General features: G+C 36.8%; 2 protein-coding genes across 18 annotated transcripts in view; one reads left to right on the forward strand and one right to left on the reverse strand.

Moving 5' to 3' along the window:
• Window positions 1-2,187: 2,187 nt before the first annotated feature.
• On the forward strand, window positions 2,188-11,303 carry LOC148845530 (peroxidase 5-like). Its single transcript, XM_088954160.1, has 3 exons — window positions 2,188-3,000; window positions 9,523-10,308; window positions 10,409-11,303. Exons 2-3 carry the CDS (start codon window positions 10,066-10,068, stop codon window positions 11,180-11,182), a joined length of 1,017 nt encoding a protein of 338 aa, XP_088810286.1. The 5' UTR covers window positions 2,188-3,000; window positions 9,523-10,065; the 3' UTR covers window positions 11,183-11,303.
• A 569-nt stretch (window positions 11,304-11,872) lies between these two features.
• OVA4 (Nucleotidylyl transferase superfamily protein) overlaps window positions 11,873-15,578 on the reverse strand; it is an 83,243-nt gene continuing 79,537 nt past the window's right edge. For 4 of the 17 annotated variants that reach the window (XM_088954172.1, XM_088954162.1, XM_088954182.1 and 1 more), the window contains exon 16: window positions 11,873-12,236. The gene's annotated coding sequence lies outside the window, so the exon portion shown is untranslated. Of the gene's footprint in view, window positions 12,237-13,059; window positions 14,164-15,436; window positions 15,557-15,578 lie in introns of those variants that run through there. The other 13 variants (XM_088954184.1, XM_088954178.1, XM_088954167.1 and 10 more) reach the window with 7 other exon arrangements.

Here is a 15,578-nt window from a genome sequence, read left to right on the forward strand (position 1 = left end):
CTTCGATCAATTTTATTCTCTCTTTGAAGAACTGTTGTTTCTTTTTTGAATAAATAACCATGGGCCCATGCCCTTAAATATCTTTTACTCGGTTTAAGTGGCCACATGACCATTCCTATATGGTAATACAAACAGTTAACAATAAACTTATAAGAGGTGTTTTAGTAAAATACAAATTATATATTGATTTTAGCAAATTATATATAGGATTGAAAAGTTACCAAAAAAACAAAAACACCTCAATCAGACATTAGAGTGCAAAGTTAAGGCCTTTGAAAGTTTTGCATGTATTGAGTGTGCAGTCCATGACCCGATCACTAAGGCGAACGGGTCAATGATTGAACTGGCTAGGTCTTGACCAAGTCAATGGTTTTGACCATTTGACGGATCTTGATTGAACTAAACCCAAAATCCTGGTCGGGTGACAGTTCGAACGACCAGGCCAACGGGATTTTGGTTCCAATTGACTAGTTTTCCAATATTCTTTTTTTTTTTGGGTTGCAATTTCAGATTTCTAGGTGGATTGCAATCTACTTATCCCTAAATAAAAATAACTTTTCCACCTTGGGAAAAATTAACAAGGCGAATTGGGACAATTTTGAGTTGAAATCCACCCCTACGAGATAGTTTCCCACAACATCCCATAACACATCCCCGCTGTGTAAGGAACATCTCCCAATGATACCTCATCATTTCTGGTATTATCATTAGGAGATGTTCTCAATACACTGCAAGGATGTGCTGTGGGGTTTTTTTGGAAACTATGTTCTCAATACACTTCGAGACACCTGTTTCCAGGTGTTTTAGAACCCCAACTTTTTTTAATAAAAAAAACTCATGTTTTTAGCTTCCCAAAAAACCAAAATTTGAAAAAAAAACTAAAAAAAAGAGTTTTGAGCGTTTCTAAGGTGGCATCTGATAACACTTTTTAGACGTCTGAAATATGAAATATTTGCTTTTTCAGATGCAATGCTTATTTGATATTGCATCTAAAATATGATCTGAAAAGTTTTTTCAGATTTGAAATTTTAAGACTCATGCCCGTCACTTAATGCGCTCAGACGCATTTCAGACGTGGCCTAAAGTAAAAAATACCCCATCAGACGCGTTTCAGACATGGCCTAAAGTCAAAAATACCCCACCCCATTCTCTCTCTCTCTCTCTCCACTTTGTCTTCTCGCCACTGCTGCTACAAGTTGTAGGGACGACGGTTCTCTCTTTCAAGAGGGTGAATAATAATAATAATAATAGTAGTAGTAATAATAATAATAATAATAATAACAATAATTAATTATAAATTATTTTTTACTAATTATTTATTGTTAATTATTTTAATATTTTTATAATCATTAATTATTTTTTAAATTTTAATCATTTTATTTATTAATTAGTAAATTTTAATTTATATTGTTTCAATATTATTTTGAAGTTAAAAATTTTTTTTTATGAGATAATGCAAATTGAACTCAACATCTCCAAATAGTATGTTCTAAGGGTAAAATAGTAAAATCAATGAATTTCAAATGGTAAAAAGTTGATCAAACACAAACAAACTTATGAATTAAGAGCCTTTAAATAGAAAATCACATATGCTTCTTTTTAGATTTCAGACAAATAATATCTTTTTAACTTTTTAGATTTCAGATTTCACATTTATCAAAGGCCACCTAAGTATCAATACGTTACTACTGATACGCATATCGTATCAATACTTTGAACCTTCTCAAGTCACTTAACCAGGTAAAATGGCTTTTCGAAAAACAAACGGGGCAAACTGGCAAAGTGTAAACTCGCATTGACCAGATTCTATCGGGTTAGGGTCAAGTCAGCCTTAACCGGTGCAAAATCCGACCCATTGACATTGTGGCATTGAACCATTTGTTTAATTAAGCATAAGCTATTTTGTGGGGCAGGCAGGCCAGATTGGTTTTCGTTCGGGTTAGAACGACTTCATGACGGGTCTGGGTTGGGTAAGACCCGTAGCAGACCTGACCTGTAATTAAAAATTAAAATGCCATAGTTTGAGCATATCGGACGATTGACCCTTTAACCCAATGACCAAATGACGAAAACGGTCTATTCTGCCACCATTGCATCTGTGATCTGTCGATTGTCGACATACATCAGTTCATCACCATTAGCTTTAGCTTTTCTCTCTCTCAACTGAAAAACCTATTTATACATGGATTCCGGTTCTTCCGCACCAACTTAACTGCCGAGCGGCGAGCAAAACAACCATCGAATTCGAGATGCTTCTTACCTCCATTCTGGAATTCTCAACAGAATTTCGAAGTAATCTTGGATTCCAAGTTCCTACTGCAGCAGCAGCAGTAGTCCATCTATATATACGGCTTTCCTCGTATTTCGTCTGTCTCAGAGAGAGTGAGAGGGAATGGGTTGTTGGCACGGAGGCCTTCGTTCCCCAGTTTACTCTTGTGCAGACTGCAGAAGGCTTCCATGCTCTGCTCTAACAGGAGTAACCTGGAGAACGACGCCCTCTGTCCTAACACAGATCGTCAGAGAAAGAGCCTTCGACCCCCGGTGGCCTTTTCTTTATGGGAATTCATTCCTTGTGCTTTGATTCTTTGTGGGAGTTTCTTGTGCCCTCGCTTTTGATCGGAACTTGATTCCATCAAGAAGGACCCACAAACCAGAAATCGGATCATGCTCTGTAAGATACCAGGTACGATCAGTTCGAACCGTTTAAGCGGTTCATAGAACTGGGGGACAAAATTGGAATTCCGATAAGTCTTTAGTGAGGGTGTTAAACCCTAAAACTTAGCAAAAGAGGTGAGACCGTGAGAGAGGAAGGAGAAAGAAAAGAACTCTAGTAAAGAAGGGGATAAGAGGCCGCTCTGAGAATCCTTTTTATTTTTTCTGATCAGTGCAGCTTGGAGAATCTTTGCTTACACTGAGCCAAATCTTGAAGTAAATCATCTTCTCCACACTCTGAAGAAGCGTTTCAGTTGCAGGTTGAATGAGGAGCTCTCTACATCGTGGGTAAGTTCTTTTTTCTTTAAATTTTGTTTTCAGAAACTTGCTTGTGTGGTTACACATAAGAACTTCCTGCTATTTTTTTTTTTTTTCCGGTTTTTTCTTTCATGTTGTTCATGGATAAATGTTTGAAACTGAGTGGAAATTGACTGCAAAACCAGATTTCTATCTCACCAAAGTAATACGTAATTCAATTCCCCTCCCAAAAGTATAAAATAAGATTACACAATTACTTTGGGAAGTAGGTATAGAGAAAATTATAATTACAAGTGGGGACGTACTAATCGAGAGCAAATCAGCCCCCTACAACATTGCCCCCGCAACGTCCCACAGCACATTCAAGCCGTGTATATGGTATCCATGTGTGGACATGTATGTGGGGCTCACTTTTCAAAAATGTTTGTGAACCCTATTTTAAACACAAGTGGAGACCACAAATATGGTTTACGAGTATGGACTTGTATGAGACTATGAGTAGCTTAAGTTTGAAAATCTTGTGGGCCCCACATTACATATTATGCATATGTTAAAATGTATGTGGGGCCCACTTTGAAAAAAATGGTCTTCTAACTTTTATAGCCTTTTTGGAGATCTATAAAAAAATATTTCAACCAAACAATCTTTGGTTTCTAAGATCTATTTGCAAAAGATCATGTTTTTTAACTATCATATCTTGCCAAGTGGGGGTACTTAGTTTGAGGTTTAAATTGGCCACTCAAATTATAAAAGGGGAAAAGTGGTTTTTTTTTTTGCAAAGTTTAGGTGTTGTCAAAGCCAAAAATCCTATTTGTTTTTGAATTTCTAATTATTACTGGTCATGCAACTATTTAAAAGAAAAACAATGAATTACATCTCTTTCTTTCTTTTCCCCTTATTCTTTTCCCCTCTCTCTTGCGTAACATCTAGGATTGTCAATGGGTTGGGTTTAATACATTACAGCCTATACTAGTCCCATTCCAATAAGATTTATTTATTCATTTATTTATTTTATTAAATTAAAAAAATTATTATCTATAAAATTTTATTTATTAAATTTACTATTTATTTAGAAATAATTTACTAACAAATCATCATTAGTCTAATATTTGGGGTTGTCAATGAGTTGGGTCTGATTTGGGATTGCTTGTACTAGTTTTGTCCTTTTACCTTTCTCTTTCTCTCACATAATATTTAGGATTGTCAATGAGTCAAGTCTAGTTCAAGATAGTCTGTACTTGTTCCATTCCAATAAAATTTATTTATTCATTTATTTATTTTATTAAATCAAATAAATTATTATTATAAAATTTTATTTATTTAACTTATTAATTATTTATTTATTTAGAGATAATTTACTAACAAATTATTATTATCCCAATATTTGGGCTATCATCGGTAGGGCCCAACCCGACAAGAATTATGAAGGACCTGGGAAGCTGAATGGAACCCGATAGGGTTTGTAATTTTAGACCCAAAGTCGAACTGATCAGTTCTTTGGACAATTGGGTCTCGCCCAATGGACCTGATTATAATAAACCTATTGAAAATATTATATATATAATATTAGTTTATTTAATATATTATATATATGGCTCAAGTCGAGTCTAAATCAATTTGGGACTAGGTGGAACCGATTGCAACCCAATAAGAATCGGGACAATATATCAAGAACTGAAACCGATCCATTAGTTCTAGTTCTTGGAACCAAAACCGACCCAATGGATTCAAGTTTGGTTTTGAATAGCTTATACTAGTTTGTCCCAATAAACTTTTATTTATTCATTTATTTATTTTATTAAATTAAATAAATTATTAGTTACAAAAGTTTATGTATTTAATTTATTAAATTATTTACTTATTTAGAAATAATTTGTATTTAAGGTCATGGCACCATATAAAACAAAAACAATGAAAGTCATCTCTTTCTTCTCTCTTCCCTTATTTTTTCCTCTAAATTCTCTCTCTATTTCTCCCCTTGATCCCAATATTTAGGATTGTAAATGGGTTAGGTTTGATTTGGGATAGCCTCTACCAGTCCTATGCCAATAAACTTGATTTATTTATTTATTTATTTTATTAAATTAAATAAATCATTATTTATATTATTTAATTTACCAAATTATTTATTTATTTAGAAATGATTTATTAAAAATTATTATTAGCCCAATATTTAGGGTTATCAATGGGCTGGGTTTGGTTCAGGATAACATGTAGCAGTCCTGTCCCAATAAACTTTCATTTATCCATTTATTTGTTTTATTAAATTAAATAAATTATTATCTATAAAATTTTATTTATTCAATTTACAAAATAATTTATTTGTTTAGGAATGATTTACTAACAAATTATTACCATATCCCTGTCCCCGGTGGCAGGGACAAATTTATCCCCATCATTGTCCCCACGAGGATCCGCACTCATCGTATTTTTCTGTTAATCATTTTGTTTTTTATTTTTTATTTCTTAAGAATTAAAGTAAAGCAGTTAAAATTTATAAAAATTAAATTATAATAGTTAAAATATACAATCTCCTATTAAAAAAAGTTGCTCCTTTGAATTATTTGAAGAAGATGGAAGTGGCATTGTCTGGTAAACAGAATCATATTCTCACTATTCAGTCAAGCTTTTAGAAAACCAAGAGGTTTCCTAATGGGCAACAATTAGTTTTATGATTCCCTTCAACCCACAAGCAGGGTGTTGGTGTGGAGTTGGGGAGAAACCTGATGCAAATAGAAGGAGAAACAACAAATGCAATTGTGGATTCAAAAACAGCAGATGCCAAAGGAGAAGAAACAAATGAATTGTGGAATCATTACACTTGGACAATTTTGGCATATAAATGTAAGACTCTTTAATTTGGATCGTCAAGACTTGTGCTCAAACCTTTCGGATCATGAAAGGTAATTTCTTCCTCTCCCCTGACTCTTCCATGTCTAATTAACAGTGTTTACCTGTTTTCCTTTGGTCCACAAACCACAGTTCCACATTTTCTTTATTACACATATATGAATGCTTTACAAAAATAACAAAATTAAAAGAAGAGAACTGGCTTGATTAGAACATAAATAGAATACAAAACATTGGAGACTTGTTACAAGAAGAAAAAGCATCTCTCTCTCTCTCTCTCTCTATCTCTATCTATCTATATATCTTTGGTTTCATGTAGTCAAAATCTCACCTAATTTACCACTCTGCAGTTCTTCCTAAATCCTAATCTCCCCTTGCACCCCAGTGAGCACAATAGAACCCATATGCACCATGGCAGATGCAAATTTGGCTGCCCAGAACTCTGCCATCCCGCCGGCCTCTAGGGACTGCATAGTGAATGTTGCCGGCCTTGAATATGCTGTCGCGAGCTGCGAAGGCAAGGATGTCTGAACAAGATACAGTGTTGGGGCATTGAGCTTCAATCTTGGCCTTGGCCTCATCAATCACCTCAAAAGCCTTGCACACCCTTGTTGCCCATGCTCACTTCCTCAGCCGGGTTTATTCCTGATACTGAATCAGGAAGAATGGGAGCATCACAGCCTTACAGAGCACAAGAAATTAAAACAGTGCAATTGAGATTTGAGAGATGGAATAAGAAAACAAACAAGAACAAGATTGATGGTGGCAAAAGGCAAAAAGAAAAAAGCAAAAAGCATACCCTGACAAAGCAATCATGGAAATGCAAGCGAATGAGAGCAGCAGCCGTGCCAGGATTGGCAGCAACAGCTTTGCTAACTGTGTTCCTCACAATTGTCTCTTCCGATTGGGCAAGTATTCTTGTAGAAACCTACCTTGAGGGAGGCTGAAGATGACACAGTGGGAGCCACAAAACTGGCAAGAAACATTATTGTCATAAGAGTGAACACTGTGGGCATCTCCACTACTCTACTGACCCAAGAGCAATTCATTATCTTAATTCTTAATTAGCTTGTTGTGGCTGTATACGAGGAGAGATTGAAGATCAAAGGATGAGAGTGTGTAGGACACACGCCTGGGCTGGTCTATTTATAGTGAGAAGTGAGTCATCAAAATGTATACAGAGCCAAGTGAAGGATGGTGGGATGAACCTTCTTCTCAGCCAATGGCATCTTGGCCGAGAAGTGCAACTTGCAGTAAACAATTACAAGGCGTGTGTCCTCCACGCGCTTCTATATTTTTATATTATTATTTTGTTGGAAAAAGTGAGGGAATGAATGATTCATTCACTCAACAGCTTTCAATGGCCACCGACTTCACCAACTTCTTCCATATGCCTACTGTCTGTATGCCCATCATCGCGTCTATTAATCTAGAAGGTTGGGTCCCCATTCATTGTTTATTGTTTGTGGATATGGGGGTGGGGCCGTTGGAGACCAAAGTGAGCTGATAATGATCTCTCTCTCTCCAAAATTCAAAGTTGACGGCTTTAAAGTTTCTTGTTCATATTATTTTTTTGGGGTTTTTATTGTTCAGTCTAACCTACTTCTTAGTACAGTTGGATCAAATTTACCCTTAACACAGTTCATAGAGGCCAGCCCACCTCAGGAACTTTTATTTCCCAACACCTTCACCCATGATTCACTGCCCCTTGAATTTTGATTCACTCCTCTTCTGACCTCTAGAAACTGTGGTAGGGGCAACTGCAAAGAATTTGATCCAGTGGGTGGCCCAAATTTTATCCGTTTGTTATAATTGGATCAAAAACATTCTTGATTATATTTAAATTTATCATAGGACAAAGTTTCATATAAATTATTTTCAATTCATATTATTCATGATATACATCAAAGTTATTTAATTTATTAATTAATAAAATATAACCTTTTAAACATTTTAGTCTGTTTTTCTGAGGTGTGAACATTAAGGTGTTTCCAATGCACAGCTGCAAAATGTGCTGCAGGGTTGGTGTGGGGAGCCAATCCAGATTCATATGCTTCAGCTTAGTGTTTGCAAAATTGGACCAGACCGGATGATCGGACCAAAAAACTGGGAATTAGTTCCGTTTTACACCAAAACTGTTTTTGGTCAAAAACCATTGATTTGTTCAGCAAACTGTTGATCTTGGCAGTTGAACCATTGAATTGTTGACCTGGATAATGGTTTTTGGCTGTTTTTTATTTTTTATCAGAGTGGGTCATCCATTTAGACCGGACAGTTGGACCATTCAACCTGGGAACCAGACCCCAGAATGGTTCCCTATCCGGTCTGGTTTTAAAAACCTTGCTTCAGCCTCTTTGAATAGCTTATCTGTAGCCCTTCAAAGGCAAAGAAATTGAATGAGCTTTGAAGAAAACACAAAAAGTTTTGGTGCATATTGTATGATGAGTCTGGATCTGATCCTCACACCAACCTCATAGCACATCTCAGCCATGAATCGAGAACATCTCTTATACTTGTGTATTATTAATTTGTTATTTATAGGGAGATGTTCCCAATAGACAGTGAAATGTGCTGTGAGGTTGGTGTAAGGAGTGTTCTATTGAGAGCAAATCCCAATTCTTGTATAATACATACTTTTTTTTGAGAGAATAGTACATATTGATTTTTGAACCCACCGACGCACTAATTAGTAAGAAATAGTGATAGCTCTTGAGTTTTAATAGTTGTAATAGTAGCAATTAGTAATGGGTGTTCACTGAAACTGACGGAAAACTTACATATGAATGCTCAAAATGGACCACATAAACGGACATTAAAAGAGTGGTTCGGAATGCCCAAGGCAAAGGGATCACCACCAACTCAACTTAAAGAGAAAATCTGCACCCAACACAGCGTGCCCCATGGGCGCCGCATATGTACATCTCAACATGCATGGAGAACATCTCCCGAAATTATCATTCGAAAATGTTCCCAATACGTGGTTGGGATATACTGTAAGGTTTAAGTTAACACGGCCCAAATTGATACTGTTCATAGGATGTCCATATCGGGTATGCCTCACAAATTTTGATTTTTCCAGGATCTCTCTTAACTGAGTAGCATAAATAAGTAGAGTGAGAAACCTACTTTTTTTTTTTCTAGTGAGAAACATTTATACTTGGAGATGTTTTCTTACCTATATTTTCAATAGAGTAAGAATTCTAGCGTATTCTTATTGTAAAAAAAAAAACTTGAAGATTTTTTCTTACCTATATTTTCTATAGATTCTATCTATTTGATGAATTGCAAGCTAGACTCCATTTGGAAGGAGTATAAATACAAATATGTAGAGCATAAAATCTTGTATTTTGTATTATTTCATATGTATTTAAACAATATATATTTGAATTTGTACTCCTTTCAAATTAGGCTCAGTTTAGAAGAAACACAATGCAAATATGTAGAGTGCAAAACCTTGTATTTTGTATGTATTTATACTATATATATTCGTATTTATACTCTTTCCAAACTGAGCCTTGAGGCATATCACATAGGTTCTATTTTCAATAGTTTTTCTTTTTCTTTTTTATTTTTATAATTTTTCTGTAAACTTCTGTTTCCAAAAGAAATTAATCCTCTATACCACCATTTCATTGTTCTTATGGGTGCATTGTGTTGGAGAAGTTATGCTCATATTGATTTCTTTTCTGTTTGAGTGAGTAGGGGCTGTTAGGCACAGACAACTTCCTTCCCCAGTTGGTTACTGCCCAGCTGAGCCACTCTATAGGTTGCAACCAGTATTCAAGAATGACTGTAGAACGAATTAATTGTAGCCCAATAGACACGGCTTCCGCCCATAGACACAGAAGCTGAGAGAACTCTGAATTTGAAGCCGCCAATTAAGTACTGGGAAAGCAGACAATATAAAATTGTTTACGTTGAGCTGGAAGAACTGCTCAAGTCTGTGTACATGGAATGTGTTGAGTGTGAGTCATCGATTCCATCACTTTTCTTAAGTAATAATAATATGAAAATGGAACCACGTGAACACGCCTTTTAATGGTTCACTGTAAATTTTTGTTCATTTACGCTGTTTAGGCCAAGATGCCATTGGCTGAGAAGGTTCAACCTGGCATCCTTTGCTTGGAGGACATTTTGCCCATTCACTTGTCACTATAAATACATCAGCCCAGGCGTGTGTCCTCCACACTCTCTCTCATTCTTTCATCTTCAACCTTTCCTGTGCATAGGCAACAAGCTAGGATAATGAATTGCTATTGGGTCAGTTGGGCAGAGATGCCTACACTGTTCACTCTTATGGTAATGTTTCTTGCCAGTTTTATGGCTCCCACCGTGTCATCTTCAGCCTCCCTCAAGGTGGGTTTCTACAAGAATACTTGCCCATCTGCAGAGGCCATTGTGAGGAACGCAGTTAGCAAAGCTGTTGCTGCTAGTCCTGGCATGGCTGCTGCTCTCATTCGGTTGCACTTCCATGACTGCTTTGTCAGGGTAAGCTTTTGCCTTCTCCTTCATTAATATTATTTTTTCTACTTTTCAAATCTCAATTGCACTTGTTAATTAAGGTGGGGTTTAATTTCTTGCGTTGCAGGGCTGTGATGCTTCTATTCTTCTGGATTCAGCGTCAGGGATCCCAGCTGAGAAAGTGAGCATGGGCAACAAGGGTGTGCAAGGCTTCGAGGTGATAGACGAGGCCAAGGCCAAGATTGAAGCTCAATGTCCCAACACTGTATCTTGTTCAGACATCCTTGCCTTCGCAGCTCGCGATGGCGTATTCAAGGCCGGAGGCATTCACTATGCAGTCCCTGCCGGCCGGCGGGATGGCCGAGTTTCACTAGCAAGTGAGGTCACTAAGAACCTCCCTGATGCATCCTTCAATGTGAAACAACTCAAGAACAATTTTGCACGAAAGGGGCTCTCACTAGAGGAAATGGTGACACTCTCAGGAGCCCATTCAATCGGGGACTCTCATTGCTCATCCTTCTCAAACCGCCTCTACCACTTCAATGCCACATACTCCCAGGATCCTTCTCTTGATCCTGCCTATGCCAGTTACCTGAAAACTCAGTGCCCATTACATCCAACTGCTAAAAATAATCTGGACCCAGTTGTACCATTCGATGCAGTAACCCCAGATCGTCTAGACAACAATTACTATAAGAATTTGAAGAAAGACAAGGGACTGTTGACTTCAGACCAAGTGCTCTGGATTGATCCCTCAACAAGAATGACGGTGAGAGACAACATGAATCATCCAGCAGCCTGGGCTGCCAAATTTGCATCTGCCATGGTGCATATGGGTTCGATTGATGTGCTCACTGGGTCGCAAGGCGAGATTAGGAAGAAGTGCAGAATTGTGAATTAGGTGTGATTTTGATTACATGAAACTAGAGTGAGCCAAAGGTGTCTTTTCTTTGTAACAAGTCTCAATATTTATGTGTTCTATTTATGAAGTAATCAAGTGAATTTTCGTTTGTTTAGTTCAACTACTTTGTAAACCATTTTATCTATTGTTTTTAATGGGCTGCAGAACAGGGGTAACCCTCCCCCCAAACCATTAGACAAGTTCACATCTGTCCCCCACAGAATGCGCCCCCAAAACATCCCACATGCACATCTCAGCGTGTATTGAGAACATCTCCCGTTCACTGGGAGATGTTTCCAATACACGAATGGAATGTGCCGTGGAACATTTTGGGGGCGCATTCTGTGGGGGCAGATTTCAACTCCCCTAGACCCCCTCAACCCGGTGAAGGCGGGACTCAATCCTAAGTCGCAAACTATATAGAGTTTAAATCGCTTAATTTGCATTACTAGGCTTTTGTTATTATCCCTTTTTTTTTTTATCTTGTGCACATTTATAGGCATGCTCTTACACTAGTAGGGTAACGAAGAAAATGAGTAGTTAATTAATATCTATTTGATCACTTTTTCTGAGTGGTCTAAACAGTCCAACAGTTGAGTCCAGTCCAAGTCTGGCAATTCATATATGCATAACTCAACCTTAATTCCAATTACCTAGTCGGGATGTCATCATTCTTCTATCAGAAGCTAATTTTCAAATGATTCTTTTCATAATCTTCATTCAATAGCAGTTCATTTTCTTGGAAAGCATATGGTAATTTGGAAGGTAGAGCCCAAATTTAGATGGAAAACTATACTTATGCAAAGCATTATTGTCATGTCATACTGCGAGGTTGCCCATCAAGGCCAGATAGAGACTGAATACGGCCACCAAGTAAGCTACATGATCTACAAAGCTTTTAACATGACTGAAGAATAAGGTTTTGCGCGCAACTAAATGAGAGGTGTCTCCAATGAAACTCAGTAGATCAGAAAGTCAGGATGTTGGATAACTTCAGTGTCATATCTAATATCAACATTCCTTCTCCAGCTTAGGGTATTCACCAACTGGGTACCTGATAAAGACATGAGAGCTTCAGAAAAATGTGGGCTCTGGAATTTGTTTGGGAAGCATTTAGTTGGGGATGGTATATGGCAAAAACAGGTACTTTGTGAATTTTAGTATTTCGTTGCCAGAAGGAAATAAGGATCCTCAATGAGGCACTGGGCTTTATAAGGCCACTTCTAACTACTACAATATATAGCCATCCACCAAAGGATTTTTCTGTTGGAGGAATGGTGAGGCCCCAAACCAATTCTTAATACTTCACAGTCAGACGGTTTAGGCCAAGTAGAAGCTGATATGGATGTAATGGGTTTATGTATTATCAGTCCCAATCTTAATGGTCCAAATTAAGAAGTCTTATCTTGGAGATTTCGGTTGCAATACTTTAAGGCCTTGTTCATTTGTAACAGTGCAGCTTACCTAGGTAAGTGCACCTACCCTTCATTTACCTGGACAAGTGCACTTGCCCATGTTCTTTTGATTTTTAGGATTCCTAGGTAAATAATAAAATGACATTTCTACTCACAAAAGTAACTATTTAAATGGGTAAAATGGTCCCATCATGTTTTATAAAAATTTCTCCCAGTTAGGAAAGTTATTTTTCCCACCTGGGAGATAGGTAAGTAACTTTACTGTGGGCCCATTGCTTAATGCAAAAAGAACATGGGAAAGTTGGTCAATGGGAAAAAGTTACCCACTGGCCAACTTTCCCATGCATATTTACCTGCAAACGAATGGGGCCTAAGGGAAAATTGAGACAATGACATCATGATCTCCCTCATCAATGAAGTCTGTCAACCCTATGTATTATACAATAAAAATGGAACCACAAATTGTGAAACCAGAAGTTTCAATATATTATAATAAATCTTAGAAAAAATTGTAAATATAACAAACTAAACTCATATGTACATACCAAAATTGTGTAAGTGCAAGTGGGTTACATAATTCATTTGTTCTTTCTCCTTTGTCAGGTATTTTTGAATTCACAATTGCATTGTTATTTTTCCTTCCTTTTGCATCAGGTGTCTCCCCCTGTATATGGGAGTCCAAAGGGAATCATAAAACCAATTGTTTCCCATTAGGAAGCCTTTTGGTTTCCCACAAGCTTCACTGAATCGTGAGAATATGATTCTGTTTTCTTGACAATGCCACTTAATCTGCTTCAAATAATTCAAAGGATCACATGTTACCACTTTCTTTTTTGATAAAAAGAAAATTTTCATTGATAAATGTTGATCCTGGATTGAGAGGGCCATTACCCAATCCATTCTTTTTGATAGTTTAGATGAATTTTCTGGCTAGATAAAAAAATATATAGACAATCACCCCATAAAGTCAGTGCTGACCTACAAAGCTTCATCTTGGACAATTGCTCATTTCTTCCTTCTAACAGCTGAAACCATCCAAACAATCCTCTTACATTGGCTGACAAACAATCCATCCAAGTCCATATTCTCATAAATATTGCAAGTCTAACTTCAACCCTTGATTAACAACATTTGACTAATTCGGGGTTGCATATCTAAGGCACAAACTGGTGGAATTTCTCAGATTTCTTTTCTAGGAAACAAAGTACCACCTCTCCATAAATCGATCTCTCTTCCTATGTCAAGGAAAGACAAGTTAGTTGAAAAGCATCCCCAATAGTGTGTTATCTGTTCTGTGTCATCTCCCTATCCCTCTTCCAGATGTTTGGTCCACCTTTAGAATAACTTAACTTCTTTGGAGTGTTGGAAGAAGATAAGTGCTCTAATATATGTGACAATTGACCAAAAGCACAAGTCCCCAAATATGAACTAATAAAGGAGGTTAAGAGGAGGTTGTGATTTTGGTGCCTCCATAATTCAATGTACTTCAGGCTGGTATCCTGTAACTTACCACATTACATATATACAGATTACTAGGATCCACCATTGGATGAGTAAACCATAAGGCTGTGCAAGTGAAAATGACATGATTACAGTATCACATTTTTAGCTCTGAAATTTGGAAAAGAAAATTACTAATACATAAAATGAGCAAATACTATTATTACAACAACAGCAACAATAATAATAATAATAATAAATAATATTCCATTACCATGAATTTTAATGTCTGTACTCTGAAAATCCTTCATGTGGTTTCCATGCATCTCAGGAGTTCCTAGTAGTAAGAAGTATCGAATCCCAATCTATGGAGGTATAACTAAGCATATGGTTTTAATGTTCATCAGGAGTCAAACTTATTCTTTAACTTAGTTTTGAAATTTAGATATTGGAATTTCCTATTACAAGCTTGATCACCCTCATGTTTTCTTGAATTTTAGCAACAACCATCCTTACACATGGCACCTACCAGATACCACTCCTTTTCATTGAATGCCTATATTTTTCTTTACAAACCATAGCTTCTAGACCTCCATAAGCAGCAGTTTTGAAATACTTACTTGTATCTGCTCTCTCTATTTTAAGCGTGAATGCACCCATATGCCATCCCTATTCTAATCAATACAGTCAAAGCCCTATTCTATATACTATATGCCAGTTTGTATAATTTTTCCTTCTTCGAGAAAGAGGAACTTCTCATAACCCTAGTCCTTAAAAAGAGCCGATGAGTCAAAGAAGCCATCAACACCTAAAAAACCAGACCAGGAACTCTCTGCTTCTTCCTTACAATCCTCCAAGGTTTCAAGAGCCTCTTGTGGTCCAATCCCACAAAGACTCCTTTTCAATCTAGCAAAATGTCTTGGTGCTTACTCTTCTTTCTAAATCTTCTAACTACAAGAGAGTTCTCCCTAACCTTCTCCATTTTGGTAATGGACTTTCACATAGATAGCTATTTGATTCCATATAGTTGGGACAGGGTTTAGATGATGATGGTGATGATGATGATGATGACTTTCATAAGGATTAGTACATTTGTAGTCTTATGGGCCATTACTTGGTGTAGGTTAGGACCATATCCAATCTACCCCTCCCAAGACCCCTGATAGCTGGGTGTTGGGACCAACATTGGATGATGGCCTCTCTAGTTCTTTATAATTTTGTTTATCAGATGAAAACTGAAAACTTTTAAATCACTATTTTCTATCTTGTTTTTTATTTGTTTAACATTTTTAACTACTTATAAAATATATTTTTTTTCTTTAAGGTTAGTCTTGAATCTTGATGTCTGGACAAGGAGATAATTTGGACTCTCTACCAGTACTAGCTAGCCAAAGTGCAATCCCACCTCTTGCTTCAACCCCAAATGAAAATGATACGATTACAATAGCTCCTCCATCTTCAAGCTCTGGGAACGATGTTGGCAAAAGAAGTTCAAGTACCACAACTTTAGAAGCACCATCTGAAAAGAGAGTCATTTTCTA

Source organism: Nelumbo lutea, chromosome 7, assembly GCF_056320005.1.
Source record: "Nelumbo lutea isolate HS-2025 chromosome 7, American lotus-T2T, whole genome shotgun sequence".
Taxonomy (NCBI): domain Eukaryota; kingdom Viridiplantae; phylum Streptophyta; class Magnoliopsida; order Proteales; family Nelumbonaceae; genus Nelumbo; species Nelumbo lutea.